General features: G+C 40.1%; 1 protein-coding gene across 2 annotated transcripts in view; it reads left to right on the top strand.

The window, feature by feature from the left end:
* The window catches only part of BROX (BRO1 domain and CAAX motif containing), a 38,428-nt gene extending 31,807 nt beyond the window's left edge, over positions 1-6,621 (top strand). For both annotated transcript variants that reach the window (XM_006898034.1, XM_006898035.1), the window contains one exon: positions 6,501-6,621. In XM_006898034.1, the coding sequence (XP_006898096.1) occupies positions 6,501-6,587 (87 nt within the window). In that variant the 3' untranslated portion in view covers positions 6,588-6,621. The remainder of the gene's footprint in view (positions 1-6,500) is intronic.
* The last annotated feature ends 8,244 nt before the right edge of the window (positions 6,622-14,865 follow it).

Consider the following 14,865-nt stretch of genomic DNA (forward strand, 5'->3'; position numbering starts at 1 on the left):
AGCACTGTGAAGCCAAAGCAAAGGGAAGAAATGAAGATATTAAGGAGCTGAAAGGGCAACGCGGGAAGACAGTGTAAAGAAAACATTATAATGAAATCTGCATAGTGTTGGAGTCAGAAAATCAAAGGGGCCAGACTTGCTCAGCATTTCTTAAGCTCAAGGAAATGAAGAACACATTCAAGCTTCAAGTTGTAATACTTAAGGAGGCTCTGGGGAGAATAGTAAATGATCCAGGAAGTAGTAAAATAAGATGGAAAGAGTAAAAAAAAAAAAAGAGTATACAGAGTCATTATACCAAAAGGAATTGGTGGACACAGAATAATTTCATGAAACAAAATATGAATAAGAGCCAGAGGTGATGAAGGAGGACGTTCAAGCTGTGCTCAAAGAATTGACAAAAAAAAAAAAAAGGCCCCAGGAATTGACGGTATACCAGTTGATGTATTTCAAGAAACAAATGCTGTCCTGGATGTGCTCACCAAGTTGTGCCAAGAAATCTAGAGGAAGAAACCTGCCCAGCTGACTGGAAGAGATCTATATTTGTTCCCATTCCAAAGAAAGGTGATCTGACAGAGTGTAGAAATTTTCGAACAATATCATTAATATCACATGTGAGCAAGGTTCTGCTGAAGATTATCCAAAAATGAATAGCACATCAGCAGAGAACTGTCAGATGTGTAGGCTGGATTTAGAAGAGGCTGTGGTACCAGGGGTATTATCGCCAATGTCAGCTAGATCTTGGCTGAAAGCAGGGAGTACCAGAGGAATGTCTATCTGTGTTTCATTGACTATGCAAAGGCATTTGACTTTGTGGACCGCAACAAACTGTGGCTAACTTTGAAAAGAATGGGAATCCCAGGACACTTGATCATGGTTATGCAAAACCTTATTTGGACCAGGACGCAGTCGCCAGAGCAAGAAAACACGGAATGGTTCAAAATTGGGAAGGGTGTACACCAGGGATATGTCCTGTCTCCATACCTTTTCAATCTGTATGTGAAACAGATTATCTAGGAGGCTGGGCTTTATGAGGAGAAATGTGGCATCAGGATTGGAGAAAGACTCATCAACATTATGCAGATGACACACCCTGCTTGTTGAAACTAAAGAGGATCTGAAGTGCTTGCTGTAGGTCAAGGACTGCAGCCTTCAATATAGCTTGAAGCTCAGTATCAAGAAAACAAAAGATTATCACCACTGGGCTGATTAGCAGCATTATGATAGATGGTGAAGAGATTGAGATGATTAAGAGCTTCAGGAGGTTTTTTTGCTTTACAATCAATACTCTTGGTACCAGCAGCCAGGAAATTAAAAGATGTATTGCATTGGGAAAGTCCGTTGTCAAAGATCTCCAAAATACAGAAGAGCAACAGTGGCAGTCTGTAAACTAAGATTCACCTGATACACAGGCCATGGTCTTTGCAGTTCACTTGCTATGCATCAGAGAGCTGGACGAAGACTAAGGATGATGGAAGGTGAATTGATACCTTTGAGCAGTGGTGTTGGAGAAGAGAATATACCACGGATTGCTGAAAGAACAATCAGATTAGTCCTGGAGAAAGTGAATCCATGCTTCTCTTTGGAGGCAAGGATTCTGAAGCTTTGGTTGACATACTTTGGACTTCTTGCAAGGAGGGACCAGTCCTTATAGAGGGACATCATGCTTGGGAGGGAGGAGGGAAGACCCTCGATGAGATGGAGTGATTCAGTGACTGGTGTAGTGGAGGTAGGTGTGTTGGAGACAGGGAGATTGGCACAGGATAGAGCAGTTTAGGGCTGTTGTATATAGGGTTGCTATGAGTCGCAGGTGACTCGATGGCACACAACAACAGCACCACATCTAAAATAAATACATCATTTAAATCAAATGGTAGGTAAAGTGTAAAATTTTAAGTTTTTTCATTGAAGGGTTTTTCCCCCTTCATTTTATTATGTATTGCTTTGCATACAAAATTCATATATATTGTGTCTCATTCATGTACATCGTATTTTACACATTCCTGCATTCATATTGTGTTTCAAACAATCACTCATATACATTGTTTTATAAAATTAGTCACTGTTGAGCTCTATGCCTGCCCAGTCTTTTCAGATCCACTTTGAATCTTCGTAATTGTTTAACCTCTGCTTCTGTCTACCAAACTTTGTTATGCTAATGATATCCTCCCCTCCTCACCCTGTGTCTCCCTGCCTTTCTCCCCTTCCCCTTCTGGACTTACATACACATCTTACTAGTTATCCACCTATTGTTAAAATAATGGTCTTAGTGCAGCTCTTGTACTTGAGACTGAGTTAGTTCACTCAGTGCAAATATTCTCTAGACTCTCTCATGTTACATAGCATTTTACAAAATCATTGCTCCTTAGTGCTGCATAGTGTCCCTATTGTGAGAGTGTATAGTAATTTTTAGTCGATTTGCTTTTTGATGAGTATTTGGGATGTTTCCATTTTCTTGCTATTTTGAGTAACATTGAAATGAGCATTAATGTACAAAATCCATTTATGTCTCAGTTCTGTTTTTCTTGTGGTATATTCTGAGCAGCGCAGTACCTGGGTCATAAGGATTTATTCAACTTTTTGAGGAAACACCACCTGCCTTCCAGAATGTTTGTACCATTTTGCAGTTCCACCAGCAGTGCATGAGAGTTACACTCTATCCATATCCTCTCCACATTTATTACTTGCTGTCCTGTTACACTTCACTGCTGATACTGAGTGAGGTGATTTTTCATTATGGTTTTGATTTGCATCTGTCTTATGCCAGTGATTTTGAGAATTTCTTCATGTGTCTGTTGGCCCTCCAAATATGTTCATCTGTGAAAGTCCTTCCCTTGTGTTTTGCCCATTTTGTGATTATGTTAACAATCTTTTTCTTATGAAAGCCCTGTAGTATTCTGTAAACTTTCATTATGAGACCCTTGTCTGAGATGTCATTGCCAAATGGGTTTTTTCCCCAGTCTGTAGGTTTTCTTTTCACCCTATAGGAAAAAGGTTTTGAAGCACACAGGAACTTAATTTTAGAAGATCTCATTTGTCAATTTTGTTCTGTCCTGGTTGAGTATTTCTGGCTATGTATGTCACAAGCTAAGACTTCTAACTTTGGTCCTGTTTTGTCTCTTATAATCAAGTTGACCTTAGTTTACTGTGAAAAAGGAAATGGTAATTACTTTGCTATTTTGCAGTCATATTTTTTCCTTGAGATTGGGTTGTTTTTATATCCTTTTTAACCCATAAGTAATAGCTAGTTATCTACATAGTCATTCCAGTCTTGAGGGTTCTGCATACCTCCCTCCTCAGAAAGAATGTGGAGTAGGACATACCATTTGTTTTATTCTTTTTTTACTATTCTGTAAATATTCTGTTCAGCTCTTTGATTTCTTCATTTCTTCCTTTAGCTTTGGCTTCTCGGCACTCTAATGCAATACTCAGAGTCTCATCTGACATCCATCTTGGTCTTTTCTTCTTCTTCAGCCTTTGTAATGATCTTTTGCATCCTTTATGGACGATTTTCTTGATACCCTCCTAGAACTCATTTGGTCTACACTCATTGGTGCTCAAGACCTCAAACCTGTTCCTGAGATGGTTTTGAAATTTGAGTGGGACAGACTTAAGGTGAAATCTTGATTCCCATGGACTTGAGTTAATTTTCTCCAACTTCAGTTTGAACTTGCATATGAGTAGTTGGTGGTCTGTCCCACAATTAGCACCTGGCCTGATTTTCACTGCTGATACTGAGCTGCTCCAGCGAGTCTTTCCACAACTGTAATTGATTTAATTCCTATGCATACCATCAGGTGAGATCCATGTGTATAGCCTGCGTTTATGTTTCTTATAAAATGTATTGCAATAAATAGATCATTGAATGTACAGAACTCTCTCATTCTGTCACCAGCCTCATTTCTCTCACTGAGCCTGTGTTTTCCAGCTACAGATCCTTCTTCCCTGTTCCCAACTTCGGCATTTCAGTCGCCCATTATTATTAATGCATCTTGATTGCATGTTTGATCAATTTCTGACTGCAAAAGTTGGTAGAAATCTTCTATTTCCTCCTCTTTGGCTCTAATTGTTGGTGCATATATTTGAATGATAGTGGTATTCACTGGCCTTCCTTGTATGCATATGGATATTATCCTGTCGCTCACCACATTGTATTTCAGGATAGATCTAGAAATGACTTTTTTAATTCTGAAACCAACCTCATTTTTTCTCACCTTTTCATCCCCAGCATTGTAAATCATATGATCATCTGATTCAAAATGTCCCATGCCAAGCCATCTCATTTCACCAATACCTAGTATGTCAATATTTATGCGTTCCATTTCTTTCTTAACAATGTCCAATTTTCCTACATTCATGCTTCTCACATTCCATGTTCCAATCACTAGTGTCTCCTTACAGCTGTTCCTCTTTCCCTGTGTTTCCATTTCCAAGATCTCAGTTTCAATTGCCATGTCTGAACAGAAAATTTCAGAAGGCAGCTCAGGATGACAAAGCATGACAATGTAATGAAATGTGCAGAGGGCTGGAGTTAGAAAATCAAAAGGGCCAGACTTGATCAGCATTTCTTAAGTTCAAGGAGTTAAAAAACAAATTCAAGCCACGGATGGCAATACTTAAAGATAGTTTTCGTAGAATGTTAAATGAACCAGGAAGTATCAAAAGAAGATGGAGGAGTACACAGAGTCACTGTATCAGAAGGAATTGCCTGACACAGAGGAATTTCGTGAAATAACATGAGCAAGAGCCTATGGTGATGAAGGAAGAAGTTCAAGTTGCTATGAAGGAATTGGCAAAAAGCAAGGCTCCAGGAGTTGACAGCATACCATTTGATTTATTTCATCAAACAGACGCCACCTTGAATGTGCTCACTAAGTTGTGCCAGGAAATCTAGAGGACAGCCAACTGTCTGGAAGAGATTGATATTTGTTCCCATTCCAAAGAAAGGTGACCCAACAGAGTGTGGAAATTATCGAATAATATCATTAGGGCTGTTGTACATAGGGTCGCTATGAGTCGCAAACAACTCGACGGCACATAACAACAACAACAACCACATGCAAGCAAGATTCTGATGAAAATTATCCAAAAATGTTTGGAACAATATGTGTCAACAGAGAACTGCCAGGTGTGCAGCCTGGATTTAGAACAGGTTGTGGTAGGGATGTTATAGTTAATGTTAGATGGATCTTGGCAGAAAGCAGAGAATACCAGAAAAATGTCTATCTGTGCTTCATTGACTATGCAAATGCTTTTAACTGTGTGGATCACAACAAGCTATGGCTGCCTCTAAGAAGAATGGGAATCCCAGAACACTTGATTGTGCTAACGCAAAACCTATACTTGGACCAAGAGGCAGTCGTCAGAACAGAGCAGGGAGACACTGGAAGGTTCAAAATCAAGAAAGGGGTCCATCAGGGATGTATTTTTGTCTCCATACCTTTTCAATCTGTATGCAGAACAGATCCTCCGAGACGCTGGGCTGTATGAGGAGGAATGTGGCATCAGGATTGGTGGAAGAATCATCAACAACCTGCGCTATGCGGATGACACAACCCTGCTTGCTGAAACTGAGGAGGACCTGAAGTGCTTGCTGCAGAAGGTTAAGGACTGCAGTCTTCAATATGGATTGAAGCTCAACATCAAGAAAACAAAGGTTCTCACCACTGGGCCAATTGGCAGCATCAGTCTGGATGCTGAAGAGATTAGATAGTTAACAGTTTACTTGGTTCCACAGTCAATACTCTCGGTAACAGCAGTCAGGAAATCAGGAGATGAACTGCATTGGGAAAGTCGGCTGTGAGGGACCTCTCAAGAATACTGAAGAGCAACGACATCATGCTGGAGACTAAGGTGCGCCTGATCCAGGCTGTAGTCTTTGCAGTTAGGTGCTATGCATTGGAGAGTTGGACAGTGAATAGGGATGATAGAAAGAGAATTGATGCCTTTGAGCTGTGGTGCTGGAGAAGAGTGTTGACTATACCATGGACTGCTAGGAGAACAAACAGGTTTGTCCTGGAGAGGGTGAAGCCAGAATGCTCATTGGAGTCAAGGATTCTGAAGCTTTGTCTGACATACTTTGGGCATGTTGCAAGGAGGTCCTTGGAGAGGGACATCATGTTTGAGGGAGTGGAGAGATGGTGTAGGAGAGGAAGATCCTCGATGAGATGGATCGATTCTGTGAGTGGAGTGGTGGGTATGAGTGTATTTGAGACGGTGAGGTTGGCACAGGATAGTATGGCGTTTAGGGCTCTTATATGTACATAGGGTCGCTATGAGTCACAAGTGACTCGATGGCACATAACAACACTTCTCTAAATTTTTCTTTTCACTGCAGTGTTGCTTTCTGTGTGTCTGAAACTGAACGGATGTCCAGAACAGCTTTATTAATCTCAGTGTTGTAATAGGATTTGATGCAGTATCTTTTAAAAAGTGGAGAAGAGCTTTTGTTTTCCAAGTCTTGATTTACTGATTAAGTACATTGTCTTTTTCTTTGTCCTTAGACGAAGCCCAAACCAGATGATGAAGTAAAACCTGTGAAAGAACCAGATATCAAACCTCAGAAGGACACTGGATGCTGCATTTCCTAAAATGCACTGAAACAACATGCACTTTGAGTTTCTCCTCTAAGAGATAAACTATGGGACTCTAGTTCTGGTTTCTTAAAATAATTTCTCTGAAATCTATAGAATTACATTCACAGAAATATGCCTGAGTTTTTCTATTTGTGATTTCTCATATAGTGGAGATATTTTATGCTTTGTTTCCAGACTCCTTTTTAATTTTAAGGAGGACAACATTTGAAAGATTTTATTGTTCCTCTAAAGGGTGTTTTTGGGGTGTTGAGTCTTTTTTTTAACTCTGGGATGTTTCAGATTAATACATCAAAGGTCAGAATCATGTTTCAAATATATTTTTGTATCTTCATAAGAAAGGTTTCCTTCTTATTTGGCACCAAAAGAGTGACAAGAACCAGGTTTTAGCAAAGGTAATTTTCCCCCTTCATCATTATATTAATTGTAACATACATAACAAGTTGTTCTGAATCATTTTCTTTTCTGGTGGGGGGAAAGTCATATATACTTAAATTCATTCGTACCAAATTACATACATGTATTAGACATACATTTACTGAAAAGTGTTCATAGCTTTGTATTAAGACCACTTAAGAATTTACTCCCTTTCTGGTGGCCCGGAGCATCAGTTTTATCTCAGTAAACCTACAATGATTTTTACAAGGACCTTTTCTAGTAGATTTTTTTTTTAACTTAGAGGACAGAACTTTGTAGTGTTTCTGTCTGAGAGAAGACAATTGAAAATGTTTTTGAAGACTTACCTACTTCATGATGTAATGAAAACATTAAGCTTAAGCAAGATATGTTGTACTGAATTACACTCATAACTTTCTACTTTGTTAACAAAGTCATAGTAAATTGCCTTTGTTACTTGATTTCATTTTACCTTTTTTTTTTTTATTTCATTGTATCTTATTTTTATATGATTTTCTAATAACATCCTGTCAGGATAGTTTTGCTTTAAGCCAAAGCCCTTAGGAAAAAGAGAACAAACGTAGTATAATTCATCTTAAAAGTAGACTATAATGTTTCAGACAAAGTAGACTGTAATGTTTCAAACAGCTTAGTATGTACACAGACTTGAGGAGGAAAAGTCAGCTAACATTTTAAAAAGTCACACATCTGCATGTATATCTTCTTTTGGTCTCTCCTGGGGCTTGAGCCAGTTTTCCTATTACAAATGACACATTTGTTTACTTCCTGGAAATAACAATAATGTGTATTTATTGAGAGCATACTATTTGCCAGGCACTTACATAGATAAACTATTGAATCCGTATGGCAGGCCTGTGAGAAATAAATACTATTATCCTAAAGATAATATGGTAATGAGATAATGTGAGCTCTGGTGGCCTAGTTGCAAGAAGCTGTGCTGCAATCCTAAAGGCACATGATTCAAAGTTACCAGCTTTCCTGAGGGAGAAGAATGGGCACTCTCCTCCCTTGTGATTAACTTCCTCTGAAAACCCCCAGGTCAGCTATAGGTTGGTTCCAACTCTATGATAACATCAACATCCTAGAGAGAGTATTCTGCTTGAAGTGTTGAGACAGGAATGCACATTGTGTTTTGAAGATTAGGTTTTCCCTATCTGAATCAATGTTAAAATATATACTTATTTAACCTATATGCTGTCATAATTTACACTCCTAAAAATTACCTAAATCGCAGGGTTTTAAAAAATATGCAGAACTAATTACTCATTTTAAAAAATGTTATTTATTTTAATGAACATCTGCAGAGATTTTAGATTTTCATTCATTCATTGTTGCATTTTTTTCTCCCTGCCCACACCCCCTCCCTGCCACAGTTCACACTTCTCTTCTCTCCCTCCACCCCTGAGGAAAAACGAATTACTCTTTGGGAGTATAACATTTAATATCTGAACCAAGAGTTTCCTACCAAATAAGTGAAATAATTAAGCAGACATTTAAATTGCCATTATTGGAAAAAATATTAAGGTATTTTACATAAACTTTATTACAAAATTATAGACCTGTTTGCTGTATTCCATTTGTGGACAAAAAACTTAAAATAGTACTTTATGCTAGCATATTACTTTCTGTCCGTAGTCCCCTATTTATCTTAGGTACTAGAGCTGATTAACTAGTTACTACGATTTCGCAGTGATATTTTGTAAGTCCTGCTATCATATGAAATGGAACCACATGTTCTCTGCTTCTGTAAAATGCTATAAATACTGGTATTACATTAAATCAGTAATTTGCAGCATTCACATGACATCCATTTTACTTAGCAAAAGTGATAGGTGATATAGCTCCATTATAAATAATACAGAAATTTTTAGGAATTAATAAATGTAAAGGAGCTGCATGAAATATGTATAGATGTGTAATTACATTTGATGCTTAGTTTAAAACTAAATGGCACCTAACTTTTTCTCTGCTGGAAGTGTTGTTTGTATAATGAATGACCTCTTATTTATAAAAATAAAAGTCATTTTACCTACAGTTTTGCTGCAATTTTTGGTTTTTGACAAATAGTTTTTCTAAGCCAGTGACGAGTAATCTTAAATTCATACTTACATGTGCATTAGTCAATTACTAACATTCCTTGAGCCCTTGTTTACTGGTGCCTATCATCTATTAATATAAAAATATTCTGGAGATCCAAGATGGAGGCAGAGACAGCGTGGTGAGCTGCGGGAGCAGCGAACCACCTAAAGCAGGGCCATTATGGCCTTCCACAGACTTCGGCTTATTGATAATTGAACACTTAAACAGTTGATGACTGGCCCTCAGTGAAGATCGAGGCTCAACAACTGGAATTCAAGGATTCCCAAGGAGAAATGGGTGAGTCTCGTGGCTCCCAGCCCCCCAACCCTGCAGAGCCGAACAGCCAGCTGCAGCACCATGAGGCTTCCACAGCTGGAACGAATGGATTCCCTCACTCAGGATGGATGCTGGGCACCAGCCCTCCTCAAGACTAGTACAGTGAAGCCACCACACTGCCGCAAGGTGGACTTGTTCTGAAGAGAATTCTTGGAGCCAGGATGGCGGCTGTGGGGGAGGTGGGCGCCTGCCAGCCACCCGCACATGAGGGGCCGCACACCCGCCGAGTGCCCGTGTGGCGGGGGGGCGCGCCCCCAATGGCTGCCCACGCTGGTGGGGGCTGCGTGCCTCCTGCCAGCCTCCCACACTGGGGAGGGGGGGTGTGCGCCCTGCTGGCCGCCTGCATAGGACGTGGGGGATGGGATGCATGCCTGCCATTTGCAGGTTTGCGGTTCCTTGGACAGGCCAAAGAAGACGATTACCTATACAATGGATTGCTGAAAGTGACTGAGTCTGATGACCTTAACAGTGGCAGCATGCACAAGAGGACCAACATCCTAAATGCACCACATTTTTTAATGCTAATGGACGGGTCCTTGGAGAGGGACATCATGCTTGGGAGGGTGGAGGGACAACGCAGGAGGGGAAGACCCTCTACGAGATGGATTGATTCGGTGACTGGGATAATAGGGATGGGTGTGTCAGAGGTGGTGCGGGTGGTGCAGGATAGAGCAGGGTTTAGGGCTGTTGTGCATAGGGTCGCTATGAGTCGGAAACGACTCGACGGCACATAACAACAATAACAGCTCCCCTCACTGACCAAACTATGCAGCTCTGCAACTGCATCCTGGTCCATCCTCACCCTTCTGCCCCCAACCCTCACTTCCTTGTACCCCTAATATGTTTTTCCCAATTAAAAAAAATATATATTTATTAAAAAATATATTCTGCTTGGTATATATCTGATGCATGTGTGGTGTAGTATTGCGTACTATGGTAGACTGTGCTAGAGGTGTACCATCACTGCATAATAACCTGCAGGAAATGGTGTGTTTTGCAAACTTGAAGTTGTATTTTCAGTGTTGTATGATGATGTTAATTGCCTTCTAGTCAAACATGATGCATAGCGACCCTATGAACAAAAGGCCTTACCTTTCGATAACTATCAACATTTATCAAAATTCAGAGTTTCTGGCAGCATGTGATGCTATATAATGGTTTGTTGTTGATTGCTTTCTTGTTGAGCATAACTCATGGTGACCCTATGAAAATAAATCCTGATGCCTTTCTATAACTATTGACGTTTATCAAAGTTCATAGAGTTTCCAGAGGCATGTTATTTAGGAAGTGGATGCCACGCCTGCTTCCAAAGCTGTCTCAAACTAGGAGTTCCACCAAACACTGTCTACCATGGGTAACTGTTAGGGCATTGACACCCTAGTGTCACAAGGTTCAGCATCACAGCAACCTCATGTTACTTCAGTATAGCATATTGACAGAAGACTGTGGCGTCATTTAGAAGAATGTTCCTCCAACTATAGTAACAACCAACTTTAAATACAAACGTCCTCCGTGAGGTCTCATTGACTCAAAACAATAGCCCAGTGGTGAGAAACTTTGTTTTCTTGATACTGAGCTTCGATCCATATTGAAGGCTACAATCCTTGACATTCTGCAGCAAGTGCTTCAAAGAACTGCAATCAGAAAATCAAAGGGGATGAACTTGCTCAGCAATTCTAAAGCTCAACTGAAGAACAAAGTCAAGCCTCAAGTTGCAATACTTTAGGATGCTTTGGGCAGAATAGTAAATGATCCAGGAAGTAGTAAAAGATGGAAATGGTATACAAAGTTGTTAAACCAAAAGGAATTGATGGGTACAGAAAAATGTTATGAAACAATATATGAGCAAGAGCCTTTGGTGATGGAGGAAGTTCAAGCTGTGCTCAAAGAATTGGCAAAAGCCCCAGGAATTGATGGTATACCAATTGATGTATTTCAAGAAACAGAAACAGATGCTACCCTAGATGTGCTCACCAAGTTGTGCCAAGAAATGTGTAGGAAAGCCACCTGGCCAGCTGACTGGAAGAGATCTATATTTGTTCCCATTCCGAAGGAAGGTGACCTGACAGAGTGTAGAAATTTTCGAACAATATCATTAATATCACATGCAAGCAAGATTCTGCTGAAGATTATCCAAAAATGACTGGAATAGCACATCAGCAGAAAACTGCCAGAAGTGCAGGTAGGGTTTAGAAGGGGTTGTGCTGCTAGGGATAATGTAGCTAACATTATATAGATCTTGGCTGACAGCAGGGAGTACTAGAGGAATGTGTTTCATTGACAAAAGTGTTTGTGTGGACCACAGCAAACTGGCAAACTGAGAAAAATTGGAATCCCAAAATACTTGATTGTGCTTATGCAAAACCTATACTTGGACCACAGGAGGCAGTTGTCAGAATTGAGCAAGGGAACACTGTATTTTTCAAAATTGGGAAGGGTGTACACCAGGTGTGTGTCCTATTGTCATACCCTTTCAATCTATATGCAGAACAGATTATCTGGAAGGCTCTATGAGGAGAAATGTGGCTTCAGAATTAGAGGAAGACTCAGTCTGTGTTACGCAGATGACACAACACTATGCATACATATATACATATATATATAACACATAAACCTGTAGTGTCATGATGTGCATTACTTATAACTTTGTGTCTAATAAGTTAATAAGTGTGTCCCAAGATAAATGTGATTACAGGTAGTCCCCATAGGAAGATATTCTGTTTGATAACTTACTCTGTTCTGACATTAGATTAATATCTCTTTTTTTCCTTTTCCCATTATTACTACCTTTCTTATTGCTGATATCTTATTTTCTTTGGGGCATGTTGTTGTTGTCATGTGCCATTTGCTGTCTGTAGCTCATAGCGACTCTAAGTACAGTAGCTCTGAACTCTGCTCTATTTTGAGCCAGTCTGAGTCTGCAACACACTTACCCCCATAACCTCAGTTGCTGTATCAATCCATCTCATCTGGGGGTTTCCTCTCCTGCACTGTCCCTTCACCCTTCCAAGCATGATGTCCTTCAGAAACCCAGGTCCTTCCTGGCCATGTGCCCAAATTATGTGAGACAGAACTTCAAAATCCTTGTCTATGACCTTATAGATACATTTTAATACATCCATGCTGTCCCAGCAATATACATCATAATATGTAAGATTTAAATACATATTAGGGAAGTTAGGTTTTTGCCTATCTGGTAAAATGTCCCTAGATCTAAGAGAGATGCAAATTAAAACAACTATGAGATATCATCTCATTCCTGTAAGAATTGCAAAATTTAACAGAACAGCAAACAACAAATGCTGGTGAGGTTGTGGAGAAACTGGAACCCTTATTCACTGTTGGTGGGAGTCTAAAATGGTGCAACCATTATGGAAGGCAGTATGGCGCTTTCTCAAAAAGTTGGAGATAGAAATACCATTTGACCCAGCAATTCCACTACTGAGAATATACCCCAAAGAAACCGTAAAACTGCCACCCAAGCAGATATATGCAGCTTTGTTCACAATAGCAAAAAGTGGGAAACAACCTAAGTGCAAATGGATAGAGAAGCTGTGGTACATTCACACAATGGAATACTATGCAGCATTGAAAAACAAGGAATTCATGAAATATTTTACAAAATGGATGACCCTGGAGGACATTATGCTGAGTGAAATAGCTCAGTCACAAAAGGACAAATATTTACAACCTCAGTTGCTTTTTAAATATAGACTGTTAGAGGATAAGGCGGACTTCCAAAAGCTATAATAATCCAGATGAAAGAGGATGGTTTAGACCAAAGTGGGTGTGTGGAATGTTGAGGAGCCTTTGTGTTCTATAAATAGTCTGTTGATAGAGCCAACAATTTTCCAAGGACTTTGAAAACAAAAGAATCTAGCATGACTCCAATGCTTTTGATTCAAACAACTGAAGAATAGAATTGCCATTATTGAGATAAGACAATTACCAGAGAGTATATGTGAGTATAGTAAGATGGTGAGGGTGGGGGATGAGAGGGACAGGTGTTCACTGAAAGTTAGGAGCAAAGCTTAAGACACCTTAGGACTGAGAAGTCAGCCATACAAATATGCCAATTAGGTATTTGGATCTATGAAACTGAAGTTTAGAATAAAGTCTGATTTGAAGATACAACTGTTTGGAGTTGTAATTGTGTTATTAGGTGCCTTTGAGCTGAGTACAACTCAGAGCAACCCTATGAACCTTGTCCTGTCTGTGCCCTCCTCACAGTCTGGCATACAGGAGCCTATTGCTGCAGTCACTATGTCAGTCCATCTGGCTGAGGATCTTCCTCTCTTTTGCTGACCTTCCACTTTTCCACACATGATGTCCCTCTCCAAGAAATAGCCTTTCCTAGAAGCATGCCCAAAGTATGTGAGACAAAGCTTTGACATCCTTGCCTCCCAAAGAGCAGTCTGGTTGTACTACCTCCAACACATACCTGTTCTTTTCGAAGTCCATGCTCTAACACCAGAACTCAAAGACATAAATTCTTCTGTCATCCTTATTCATTGTCCAACTCTTAGAAGTCTAGCTAGTGACTGAAAAGACCATAGCCTGAATCAGGTGTGTCTTACTCCTCTGACATTGTTGTTCTTCAAGCATATAGAGAGATCCCTAACTACAGACTCCCAGTGCAATTCTGTTGTTGTTAGGTGCCATCGAGTCGAATATGATTCATAGCGACCCTATGAACAAAAGATCTGAACCTTGTTCTATCCTGCACCATCCTCACACTACCTAACGCACAAGAGCCCATAACAGCAATCATCGTGTCAATCCACCTGGTTGAGGATCTTCCTCTTCTTCACTGACACTTCACCTTCCTTCTACAAGGAATAGCCCCTCCTAGCAACATGCCCAAAGCAGGTTAGGCAAAGCCTCAACATTCCTTTCTTCAAAGAGCGTTGCAGCTGCACCCTTTCCAAGACATATCTGTTTGTTCTCTTGGATATCCATTGGAAGTTCCGTGTTCTTCTCCAACACCACAGCTTAAAGGTGTCAATTCTTTTTCTGGATTCTTTATTTGTTGTCCAGCTCCCAGATGCATAGCAAGTAATCAGAAAGACCATGGTCTGAATCAGACACACCTTAGTCCTCAAACTGACATCACTACACCTCAATAATTTGGAGAGGTCCCTAGCTGAAGATTTTCCCAGTGCAGTGCATCTTCTCATTTCCTGGCTGCTAGTACCTAGGGTGTTAATTGTGGACCCAAGCAAGATGAAGCTGTTCACAGTTTCAATCTCCTCTCCACACATCATAATGCTGCCCATTGGTCCGGTGGTAAAAATCTTTGTTTTCAACCTAAATGCCCATCAACAAACGAATGGGTAGAGAAGTTGTGGTATATTCGCACAATGGAATACCATGCTGCATTGAAAAGCAAGGAATCATGCAATATTATTCAAAATGGGTGACCCTGGAGGACATTACGCTGAGT

This window comes from Elephantulus edwardii, unplaced genomic scaffold (assembly GCF_000299155.1).
Source record: "Elephantulus edwardii isolate Elephantulus edwardi_28Jun2011 unplaced genomic scaffold, EleEdw1.0 scaffold00218, whole genome shotgun sequence".
NCBI lineage: Eukaryota > Metazoa > Chordata > Mammalia > Macroscelidea > Macroscelididae > Elephantulus > Elephantulus edwardii.